The sequence below is a fragment of the Rissa tridactyla genome, chromosome 11 (genome assembly GCF_028500815.1).
Source record: "Rissa tridactyla isolate bRisTri1 chromosome 11, bRisTri1.patW.cur.20221130, whole genome shotgun sequence".
NCBI lineage: Eukaryota > Metazoa > Chordata > Aves > Charadriiformes > Laridae > Rissa > Rissa tridactyla.
This window is the reverse complement of record NC_071476.1, coordinates 22,051,629-22,063,022: the sequence shown is the minus strand read 5'-3', so window position 1 is coordinate 22,063,022 and position 11,394 is coordinate 22,051,629. Positions and strand designations below refer to the sequence as shown.

At 59.2% G+C, this 11,394-nt stretch overlaps 1 protein-coding gene across 1 annotated transcript; it reads left to right on the top strand.

Annotated features, from left to right (window-relative positions):
* Positions 1-6,333: 6,333 nt before the first annotated feature.
* On the top strand, positions 6,334-11,258 carry APBB3 (amyloid beta precursor protein binding family B member 3). Its single transcript, XM_054217463.1, has 13 exons — positions 6,334-6,464; positions 7,459-7,649; positions 7,958-8,034; positions 8,273-8,330; positions 8,509-8,643; positions 9,042-9,169; positions 9,288-9,293; positions 9,379-9,493; positions 9,583-9,670; positions 9,817-9,900; positions 10,036-10,151; positions 10,320-10,502; positions 11,034-11,258. The coding sequence occupies exons 1-13, from the start codon at positions 6,416-6,418 to the stop codon at positions 11,256-11,258; spliced, it is 1,455 nt and encodes a 484-aa protein (XP_054073438.1). The 5' UTR covers positions 6,334-6,415.
* Positions 11,259-11,394: the final 136 nt, after the last annotated feature.

Sequence of the window (11,394 nt, the reverse complement as noted above, 5' to 3'; positions counted from 1 at the left end):
TGCTTCACCTTTGAAAACCATTTACGAAGTCCAGTGGACAAATGTTGTGGCTTCACCCCGGTGGGCAGCTCAGCACCACCAGCTGCTCAATCACTCCCCCTCAGTGGGATGGGAAAGAGAATTAGAAGGGTAAAAGTGTGATGACTCATGAGTTGAGATCAAGACGGTGTAATAGGCAAAGCAAAAGCTGGGCACGCAAGCAAAGCAAAATAAGGCATTCACAGAATCATAGAATCATTATGGCTGGAAGAGACCTTTAAGATCATCAAGTCCATCCATTAACCTATCACTGCCAAGTTACTACCGTGTCCCTCAGCACTACATCTACACATCTTTTGAATACATCCAGGGATGGCAACTCAATGCCATCAACTCAATGTCATCAGGTGTTCAGCCATTGACAGGAAAGCAGGGCTTCATCACACATAACAGTAACTTGGGAAAACAAGCACCATAACTGCGAACACCTCCTCCCCCTCTTCCACCTTCTTCCCCCAGCTTTTATTGCTGAGCATGACATCATATGGTATGGGATATCCCTTCGATCAGTTCAGGTCAGCTGTTCCAGCTGCGTCACAGAATCATTGAGGTTGGACCCTTAAGATCATTGAGTCCAAGCGTCGACCTAACACTACCAAGACCACCACTAAACCATGTCCCTCAGCACCGTGTCTACACACATCTTTTAAAAACCTCTAGGTGACTCGACCAGTTCCCTGGGCAGCCTGTTCCAATACTTTGACAATTCTTTTGGTGAAGAAGTTTTTCCCAATGCCCAATCTAAATCTGCCCTGGTTCAACTTGAGGCCATTTCCTCTTGTCCTGTCACTTGCTAATTGGAAAAGAGACTGACTTCCACCTCGCTACAACCTCCTTTCAGGTAGTTGTAGAGAGCAATAAGGTCTCAGTCTCCTTTTCTCCAGACTAAACAATGCCAGTTCCCTAAACAATCCCAGTTTCCTCAGTTACGAGGAAATAATACCCTTCACTAGCTTTGTTGCTCTCGTCTGGAAGCGCTCCAGCACCTCAATGTCTTTCTTGTCATGAGGTCTTGCAGTGTCCCTTCCCAGTGTCTTGTGCAGCCCCATCCTGCTCTCTGGTGGGGTGATGTGAGGAGCAGAAAAGGCCATGATGCTGTGCAAGCACTGCTCAGCCATAACTGAAACATCCCTGTGTTACCATCAGCACTGTTTTTGTGACAAATCTAAACCACAGCACCATACCAGCTGCTATGAAGAAAATTATCTCCATCCCAGCCAGACCCCATACAACAAGCTGTATCAATTGTCCTGGTGGCAAACATTAATGAGTTGTACAGTCAATGGAAGCATGCTTTTCCCCTAACAATTGGTCCGTCCTTTGTTTTGGCTGTACTGAGACCAGATCTGCTCTACTCCAGCAACACTTCCCCCCACCGCAACAAGTTTCCTTCAGTCAGATGCTGCTGGGAGCACATCACCTTGTTCCTTGCGCCCTGAAAGGGACTGGGAAGGGAAAGCGCAGAAAAAAATTTCCCCCTTTGTCTTCAATAGGATGTGGTAATGAACTGAAAATGCTTTTGTTTCCTTCTACCAGGAACATGAGGGCCACCCCTAGATAACCTTGCTCATCAGGCCTTAGGCAGCTGACAGCAGGGCTGGCTCAACCCAGCTGCCATAAAAGCTGTACTTCATTGTCTAAGGGAAGAAGTCAATCGACAGGGACTTTCACACAGCATCTACGCCAAAAGCAACCACAGCAATGTATTAAATTTTTTTGCAAGGTAGTACCTGTTGAATTTATTCCCTCCAATAAATTCAAGGGAATGAATTTATTCATCAGGCTGATTCTGAGACCTCTTCTGCTGAGAACCTCATCCCTCAGAGATGCTGAGACCCTGTGCTCCCCAACATCTAAAAGTGACCAAAAAAAGGTGTTTCAGGTTGGCTACACATGGCAGAGAGAGCAGAAAGGGCCCAGCACTTCGCTGAGGAGCTACGACCACAGCCCGAGCAGAGAAAGCACCCATCCCTTGCAGAGAGCAGCAGTCTAAATAAGTCTCACTGAGTGTCACTTTATTAGTGAAAATACACTGCAAAAATCGTGTGCATGACAAACTACCCACAAGAAAAATGTCAAGTGCTTGATTTTTTTTTTCCCTCTTTGATTATCAGCCTGTTTGCATGGGCCATTTTTGCTATTGCTTCCTCCCACCCAAGGGTCTAGCCGGGAGCACACTCACTCCTGCTTTACTACAGCAGAAGACTGCCTTTGCTGGGCTTACACAGAAACCCTCCACTAGCCAGCCTTGGAGGGTTTGTCACATAGCCTGCACCCTCGGGCGACACAGGCAATCTGCCCTGAGTCTGTGCTGTGAAGGGACAGTAATAACCTCAGCCACTGGATCAAAAGGGACTGCAGTTAAAAAGGAAAACCAGCTCTTGCGTCTTGAAGAGGAGCATGCACTGCAGGGCTGCGGTGTAGACACCCTAGGACAGAAGCACAAGCTACAGAGGGCTCCTATCAGCCTTAGTTAGGGCCTGCTATATCCATTTAAGGAAGAAGTGCTATACACACAAGTGTTTTTTTCCTCCCCATCTGAACAGCAAGGAACAACTGAGAGCAAGGGAAGACCCCTCTTGTTCCTACCTCTCACTTAGAGGAGTGCTGAGAGATCCCCGTTATATTGTTAAGAGATACAGCTGATAATTGCCCTAGGAAGATAAAATTGTGAGTCAAGTGAAGGAGAAAACTTATGCCCCTTCTCCAGGATTTCATTATTCATGCCAGAAAGAGAGAGTTCTGGTCTCTAGCCCAGCACCAAAAATGACACCTGCCACCCTACTTCTTCTTCAAGCACAAATCAAAACAAACCCAGATCTCTCTGTATGCAGGGCCAACACCAGAAAATTATGAGAGTTGTAGAATTACTAGATGACTCATACCATTCCTTATACTACCTCCTATGAACCAAGGAAAAGCTTCGCCAAGCTCTCCCAGGCAGCTGGCATTCAGCATTTGTCAGCCCCAGAGCCACACAGCACCGTCTGCTGCCTGAAGACAGGCAGTGCTAGTGTAGGTAATGAATGCCTGCTTGAAGAGGTAAACTAACATCCCAGAGACAAAATGGCAAGAAAGGGATCAGTGAAGAGTCTGGCCTTTGCAGAGCTGAGATCAGGCAAAACTCCAGTAGAGTGAGTCCTGCTTTCAGATTCCCACTTGCAAGACCCAGAGGCGTTATCGGATGATGCCCAGAAGAAGCAGGGGCAGAGCGGTCCGCCCTCCACACCACCCCATGGCTCCGCTGCTGGCACAGCATCGCTGCGGGGGTCGATGCAAGGCTGCAGCCAGCATGGTGAGTCCCATCGCCAAGCCAGGCTAGTTTGGCTCGGTGGCCTGTGAGAAGCAGGGGCTGCGAGAAGCCGGTTGCAAGGCTGACACTGGGGTGCATTGTGCAATGTGGGTACAGAACCGCGGGCTCACCCCTCCATCACCGCCACATCCCTACCCTGTACATGTGGGTCTTCATGCAGCTGGAAGCAGCTCCTAGCCAAATCTCAGCGCTGTGACTGAATATACAAGGAAGTACCCAAGGAGCTGGAAAAATATTCAGCCAGACATTAAAATCATTAGTGATGAAAGATAAAGCTTCTTAGGGTATTATTTACCTCCAGGCTGATGGAAAAGCTATCCTGCTCATTTGGCCTCATTTGCCATATCCCCAAGGAGGTACATAAGCTGCACAATGCCCCACTTCACTGACTCGCTGGGATTCCTCAGAGACAGCAGCCCTCTTTTGCACTACACTGAAATCCAAAAATATACTTTTTCAATGTTAAGGACTTGCCTCTTCTTTCTTTGGGGTTGGGAATGAGTTTCTTATTATACAGAGGATCATACCCTTGCCCTCACCCTCACCCTCTCCAGCCCACCCCTAGCCCAGACATTAAAGTAACATGCCACAGACCTCTAAAAGGAGACCCCGTTGTAGGCTTACCCACAGGCATTAAAAAAAATCAGGACACATCACATGGCAAATGACTCAGGCAGCAGACTACCAATTTAAGCCACGGTTGAAGGGGTTTCACCTTAGAGGTAGCTGAGTCTGGTGAACTATAGGAACCAGGGCATGGCCCATCCCTGGTTCTGCAGAGGGACACCTGGGGAAACCTTGCCCAGGGTCTTCTTGCCTGTCTATGCACTGGCAGGTCCACCTGGGAGATGGCCAACCACCCACGCATGTGTGCGCGCGCACTTACAGGCTCTGAGCATGGGTCTTTGGTGGCCACCTCCCAGGCCCTCAAGTACCTCAGACCCTACATGGCTTTGCCGTACTGGCGATCAAGATCTCCTGTCCTACTGAGCAGCCGGTCCAGTCTGAGCTTCACCAGCTGGTCAAAACCACAGGCTTGGAACAGGGAGCACAGTTGCACCAATATATTTTGATGCCCACGGAAATACGATTTAATAAGAGTACAGGACAGATTGCAGTGATGAAACACGATACTCAGGCAGGCAAACACACCTGCCACTCCTTACGTGCCACTGAACCCTTTTCTCCCTTTTCTTTCTGTTTTCCCACACTTGTTCCTCCCCTGATCCCTCCATTTCCCCTTCCTACGTTTATTCCCCTAAACATCCCATAGGAAGTTTCATACAACCCCTAGGTTCTGCTCTGCACCATCCCCAAATTCTCCTCCCTCTGCATCCCACCGTAAGTCTTATATCACTACAGGCCATCACTGCCCTTAGGCTTCATGACAGTGCCAGGAGAGAGAGTTGCCTTCGGTAAATCGCCTTGGTGGACTTTGCAGAGCAGGAAGAGGAGCGGAAACAGTTTGTGTCAGAGTTGCTGCCTCCCATCTGATCAGACAAGCTCAGTTTTTGGAAGAGAAACGCATATTGAACTGAGGACAAGGAGACACGTGCAGCAGAGGTGTTAAAGGTCACCGAAAGCTTGTCCCTGGTAGGGGTGAGCTCACTCCTGGGCACTGGAAAAAGAGGAAGCATCACTTGGTCTGGGCAAAGCAGAGGCCAAGGTAAGGCCTGTGACCCGCTCTGACGTGTCTGAATGCAGGGAGCCACAAGCTTCCCTTGCTCCTGCTGTGTTGGGATGGGTTGGGGTAGGGTTAGGCAAAACACGTCCCAAGGACAAAGTGCTTGAATGGAGTCTCAGAAATCCCACTAGCTCTGGGCAGATCCAGAAGAAATTACTTGTAGCCAAAAAAGAATGTGCCAACTGAAGATACAGAAATGACCGTGGAGGACTCCAATGTTGGATTATGCAGCTGGTGCCTTTCTTAGGCCAGCAAACGTGAGCAGGGTTAAAATGTGGGTAGGAGGGGAGGGTGTCTCACAAAATTAGGGGCATGTTAGTCCACGAAACACATGAATGAGGCTGAGCGAAGAGGCAGTGCCTCGCTGAAGGTGAAGAAACAGGCATGGAAAATCCATTTTGCACTTCCAAAAACTACAAGCTCTGTGGACAGCTATGTGTGGAAAGAAGCAGGGCACCTGAGGTGGCATGAGAAGCTCTCAAGCACACAGGCTACATCCGAGCTTCTGGCTTTGAAGAAGGAAGGATTAAGAAGCCATGACAGACTGTCCGGACATGCCACAGATAGCAAACCATCTTGGAATACGTCATCAGGCACCTGTAGCTTGGAAGGACTTTGTCCCTGGCAGCACACAAGGGGGCTCCATGAAGGAACTAAGGTGTACAACAAATGTCTCCAGAGCTTCTTTCCCTGTAACTGAGCATCAACCAGGATTGTCAGCTCAGGGTGGCGTGGAAAACATAAGTCTACAGCTGGAGATGCAAAGCTCTCAGCCTCTGGTGAGAAGAGGAGGATGACCAGCATGCACATTTAGGTGTCTTCGGTACTGACTGGAGGAGGTTGGACCACAGGCAGAGGGAAATGGGAGGACCTGAGCATGCATGGAGGAGAATGAACACGGAAGAAGAAGCGTGGATGGAGAGGAATAAGGGTGATCTGTGGGGAAATGGAGGGGAATGGAGGAAACCCAAGGGTGCATGGAGGGAAAGGGAATGAACCTAGTGGCACGTGGGGTTGACCTAGACCGGCTACTGCACCCAGAAACCTCCTTTCTTGCCCCAAAATGCCCCTTCCCCAGGCCGGTGTCACATTTTCTGCACCGGAACACTGCAAGGACCTCGCCGCCCCTCTGCACTCCGGTAACCCCGCCGGGCACGCACACATGCCCCCCCGTTCCCGAACACCGCCGAGACATCCCCTCCCGCGCCCTGAGGCCCCGGCTCACACCCCCACACACCCCCCCCCGCCCTTCCCGCGCCCGGGAAGCCCCGCCCGTCCCGGCCCCGCCCCCCCCCGCCCCTCCCGCCGCAGCCGCCGCTGGGTCTGGGCCTGAGGAGGCGGCGGGCCGGGGCGGCCGCGCCGGGGCGGGGGCCGGGGCCATGCTGGGCAAGGACTACATGCTGGCCATCGTCCTCGTCAACTGCGACGGTCAGCCGCGCCGGCGGGCGGGGGCCGGGCTGCGGGGGGCTGGGGCTGGGGCTGGGGGGGGCCGGGACCGGGGGGCCGGGGCTGCGGGGCCGGGGCTGCGGGGGCCGGGGCTGCGGGGCCGGGGCCGGGGCTGCGGGGGCCGGGGCTGCGGGGCCGGGGCCGGGGCGCGGGGCCTGGAGCGGCGGCCGCGCCCCGGCTCTGTCCGCGGTGCTGAAGGGGCCTCCCGGGGCCCGCGCTGGGGGCGCCCGGCCCGGCCCGGCCCATCGCCGCCTCCCCGCCCCCGCCAAGGTCGCGGCGGGCGCCGCCCCCGCTTTCCCCCCCGCTGCGGGGCGGGGGTCCCGCGGGGCGCGGGGGACGGAGCGGGGCAGCACCGCGCGGTGCCCGGGCCCTGCGGATGTCGGGCTGCATGCCCAGGAGCGGAGCTCGCTCCCGTGCTGCAGCACCGGCTCGTTTCCGTGACCTCTCCAGGGCTTGGGGCGCCAGGAGGAGGGGGTTAATCTACCCGACCTAGCTGAAACCCTCCAAGGGTGCTTTCCTCCTCCTTGGGTCTGTCGCCAGGCCCTTTCCCCGGCCAATCTGGGAAGAAGCTGGTCTCGGGTACCATGGGCTGTTGGCAGAGGGCTGGGGACCGCATGCTGGCAGAGGGAGCTCTGGGCTGGCAGCACCAGGCCCTGCCTGGGCACCCCTGCAGGGTGCCTGTGCTCTCTGAGCCCCTGCCGCAGTCACCCCATCCCTCCGGGTGCCAGTGAGGCACTGCCTGCACCTAGCACTCACCCGGGGTCGACCCCACCGCAGCCTCTCTGGCGTCATGCCAAGCCTTCCCTCGCCGTGCTTCTCTCCTGGGCCCTGTGCCCAGCCGTGCACCCAGAGGCCACCGCAGGACCCTTTCGCTGCTGGCCGAAGCTGCTCATTTCACAGGGCACCCTACAGCTGAGGGTCTGTCCATCCCCTGCCCCCTCCCCATCCCTTTGCCTCACACTCTTCCTCTGCACAGACAACCTCTGGAGCGACCAGAGCCTGGAGACAGACCCTGACCTCCCCCCAGGCTGGAGGAAAATCCGAGACTCTCTGGGCACCTACTACTGGCATGTGCCGACCGGCACAACGCAGTGGCAGCACCCTGCACACACCACCAACCTGGGAGGGCACCCGGAGGCCAATGGAGAGGAGACATTCCAGGGAATGGTAGGGGATGTGGGCAGGGCGGTGGGGGCTGGTGTTGGATCCTACCTCCTGGCAGGACCCTGCTGAAGGGCCCTCTGGGAGTCGCTGCTCGGAGCAGGCCTGTCTCTGTCGCCCTGAAAGCCTGCTCTGCCCATTCCTGGCCAGGGTTAAGCCTCTTGAAAGGCTCCAGTGTGCCCCAAGTTGGCCTCATCCTGGCTATGTAGGATGCCCACAAGCTGAGGTGCTGCTGTCCAGGAAGGGAGGGCTCCTACCTGGTGCCTCCTGACAGCCTCCCTTGCTGCCTTCATGCCTTTCCTCCTCTCTCCCAGGACTGCCAGGCCCCCGCGGCGAAGCACTCGGCAGAGGACAGGCCCATTCCCAGCCCCATGGCTTCACTGTCCCGGAGGTAGGGCTGCCCATGCACTCTGCTGGCTTGTGGGGCACCATGGTGCCCCCCATCGCAACAGCCCCACACATTGGGGTCAGCAGGACCGCGCTAGTCACCTCCATGGAATGCCTCCCAGCTGGTAGCATGGGGAAGGGGAGTGGTTTGCTGGTGCCAGGGTATCCTGATGCTTCTCTGGGTGCCCCAGCTCGGTGCTGCCAAGTGGGAGCCGTGCCCTCACCACCCCGTCCCTCCGCAGGACCTCGCTGCCCTGGCATGGAGATGACGTCCAGCACAGGGCAGAGCCCGCCTCCAAGGTACCGCACCCGGCAGCTTCACCGCGGCACCGTGGGCTGGGGCTGGCGGCGGAGGGGGCAGGCAGAAGCTGGCAGGGGGGACAGGGATGGGAACGAGAGCAAGGGTGACCTCGCTGGGACAGTGAAGGGTATGGGATGGGGGTGGCTGGGCACTGAAGCCCCACGTGTCTCTGCTCAGTGCTTTGCTGTGCGCTCGCTGGGCTGGGTGGAGATCCCCGAGGAGGACCTGGCACCTGGCAAGAGCAGCATCGCCGTCAACAACTGCATCCAGCAGCTCTCCAACAGCAAGGGCTCTGCAGAGAACCGGGGCGAGGTGGGAGCCTGGGACAGTGCTGCCAGGCAGGGTCCCACCCCAGGGCCACTGCTGCTGGGGCTGGCTTGTCCCCACTGATAGGGACCATGCCGGGGGGGGGGGAGGGGCAGGGACCAGTGCCAGTGGCAGAGTCAACTCTCTCCACGTCGGGCATCCATGCAGTGGTCCCAAGCGTGGAGTAGGTGGGTCTGACAGGGCTGTCCCTTGGGAACAGTGCCAGGGGTGCCTGGGTGGGCTGTCCCCACCCACGGGAATGGTACTTGGCGGGGAAAGGGGGCACGGCTGTCCCCACGCTTGGGGCTGAGTAGGCCGGGGGATGGGGGTGTCCCTACACCCAGCTGGGTGCTGGGGACACCCAGGTCATCTGCCAGGCTGAGGGAGCCGCTGACCCTCTGCAGGGCCAGGACCTGGTGATGATCCTGAAGAAGGACACCATGAGCCTGGTGGACCCCCTCAACCGCAGCCTCATCCACCACCAGCCCATCCTCAACATCCGCGTCTGGGGCGTTGGCTGCAACAATGGCAGGTGCCGGGGGCCGGGTCAGAGCCGGGGGCTGGGGGGCGGCTCTGCCCGCTGAGGGGAAAAGGCACCCGGCAGTAACCTGTCCCTTCTCCTCCCACCCTGACTGCTGCCGTGGCTGCAGGGACAGGTAAGAGGGCAGTGGGGCCGGGGGGCAGCATGGGGAGGGGGCTGCCTCTGATGGAGTCTCACTGGATTGCTTGTGGCCTTGGCAGAGACTTTGCCTTCGTGGCCAGTGACAAGGACACCTGTGTCCTCAAGTGTCACGTCTTCCACTGCAACGTGCCCGCCAAAGGCATCGCCAAGGCCCTGCACGAGATGTGCTCCAAGGTGGGATGCAGGGGCCCCGGTGGGTGTGGGCATGGCCTGGGGGGGGTCTTGGGGGTGAGGGGAGGCAGCGGGACCCCTGTCTCTTGCAGATCGTGGCTGAGCGAGCCGTAGCGAGCAGCGGGCCACCATGCGCCACCACACTGGAGTCCGTCTCCACTGAAGACCTGCCGCTGCAAGGTACCGTTCCCCCGGCCCTTGGGCAGTGGGATGCTCAGTGGCCAGAGCCCTTTGGCTTGCCCAGCTGCGTCCCCAGGGTCCTTGGGGATGGGGGGGACACGGGAGGGTCCCTCCGGGGGCCCCCCCACCTCTTGCTGTCCTGGCAGTTGATATCCTGGAGGCGGTGAGGCAGTCGATGCAGACCTACGAGGCGCTGTACATCGGCAGCCTGCCGGTGCGCAGGGCCATGGGTAAGCGCTGCTGGCCCCACCGTGGCAGGGGGACAGCTGAGGACCCCCTGCCGTGGGGCTGGCTGACAGCACTCTGCCTGCGCCCTGCCCAAGCTGGGGCAGGGGCTGATGGGGATGGGGTCTCCTGCTCCCCAGGGATGGATGTGCTGAACGAGGCCATCGAGAAGCTGACGAGAGGCCCCGGGCGGGAGCGCTGGACGCCCTCCCTCATCCGCGTGTCCGACACGGCCATGAGGGTGCACCCCGTGCAGGTGGGGAGGGGGGCAGGGGGCTCTGGCTGAAGCGGGCACCCTGCTGCCCGGGGGTGGGACAGGTGACCCCCATGGGGGGCCCAGCCTCCTGGCAGAGGGGACCTGGCGGGGGTGGCATGGCTGCCCGGGCTGTGGCCAGGTGTGGATGGGCCCACGGAGTCCCTGCAGGAGGACGAGGAGGCGGCGCACATCTGGGAGTGCCAGGTGCGGTACGTGACCTTCCTGGGGGTGGGCCGGGACGCCCACACCTTCGCGCTCATCGTGGACACGGGGCGACGCTTCCAGTGTGCGGCTTTCTGGTGCGAGCCTGACGCCGGCACCATCTCGGAGGCGGTGCAGGCAGCCTGCATGGTGAGCGGGAGCGGGGCGTCCCCCAACCCCGCCAGCTCCTCAGCCCCCTGGGGACACCCGGGGGAGGAGGCGAGGGCTGGGGCTGGGAGAGGGCAAAGCTGGGGGCTGGGGTGAGACACAGCCCCGGGGAGGGCAGGAGGGGCAGGAGGGGGCTGACCGCGTGGTGCCGTGTCCAACTCGTAGCCGTGCTGTGTTGGGTTGTGTCCAGCCCCACGGTGCTGCCGTGGCGTGTCCCGCCCTACGGTGCTGCCGTTTTGCGCGTGACTCCCACAGGCACGCTGCGTTGTGTCTGACGCCACGGTGATGCCACGTTGCATCCCACCCCGTGGCGGTCATGCGGCAGGGGGTCACCCCCCCGTGGCCAGCGTTGTGTCCCACCCCACAGACAACACCACGTCGCGTCCAACCTCACAGCGATGTCACCTCGTGCCTGACCCCCGCAGCCACGCTGTGCCCTGTCTGACGCCGTGGCCATGCCGTGCTGCGTGTGACCCCCCCCGCGGCCATTCCCTGCCCCTCCTCTCCCCGCAGGTGCAGTACCAGAAGTGTCTGGTGGCCGCTGCACCGGGGGCTAAGCAGAAGGGTGCGACAGGCCGGGACCGGCCCGGCCCGGCGGCCGCGGGGGACGCTGCCAGCGGGGCGACCAAGGCCAGCGGAGGCAGCGGAGGGACGGCGGGGGCCGGTGCCCGCAAGCGGGGCCTCTTCTCCTTCCTGGAGGCCTTCCGCCTCAGGCGAGCCCTCCTCCACACCCCATAGCGGGCGGCGGCCGGGGGCCGGGGTAGGGGCCGGGGGTCGGGGCCGAAGACCCCGCCCCCGCCCCCCGCCCCCTACCCCGTCCCCCGGCGGGGCGGGGCTGCCCGTCGCCCCGCCCCTTCCCCTCCCGCCCCCGCCC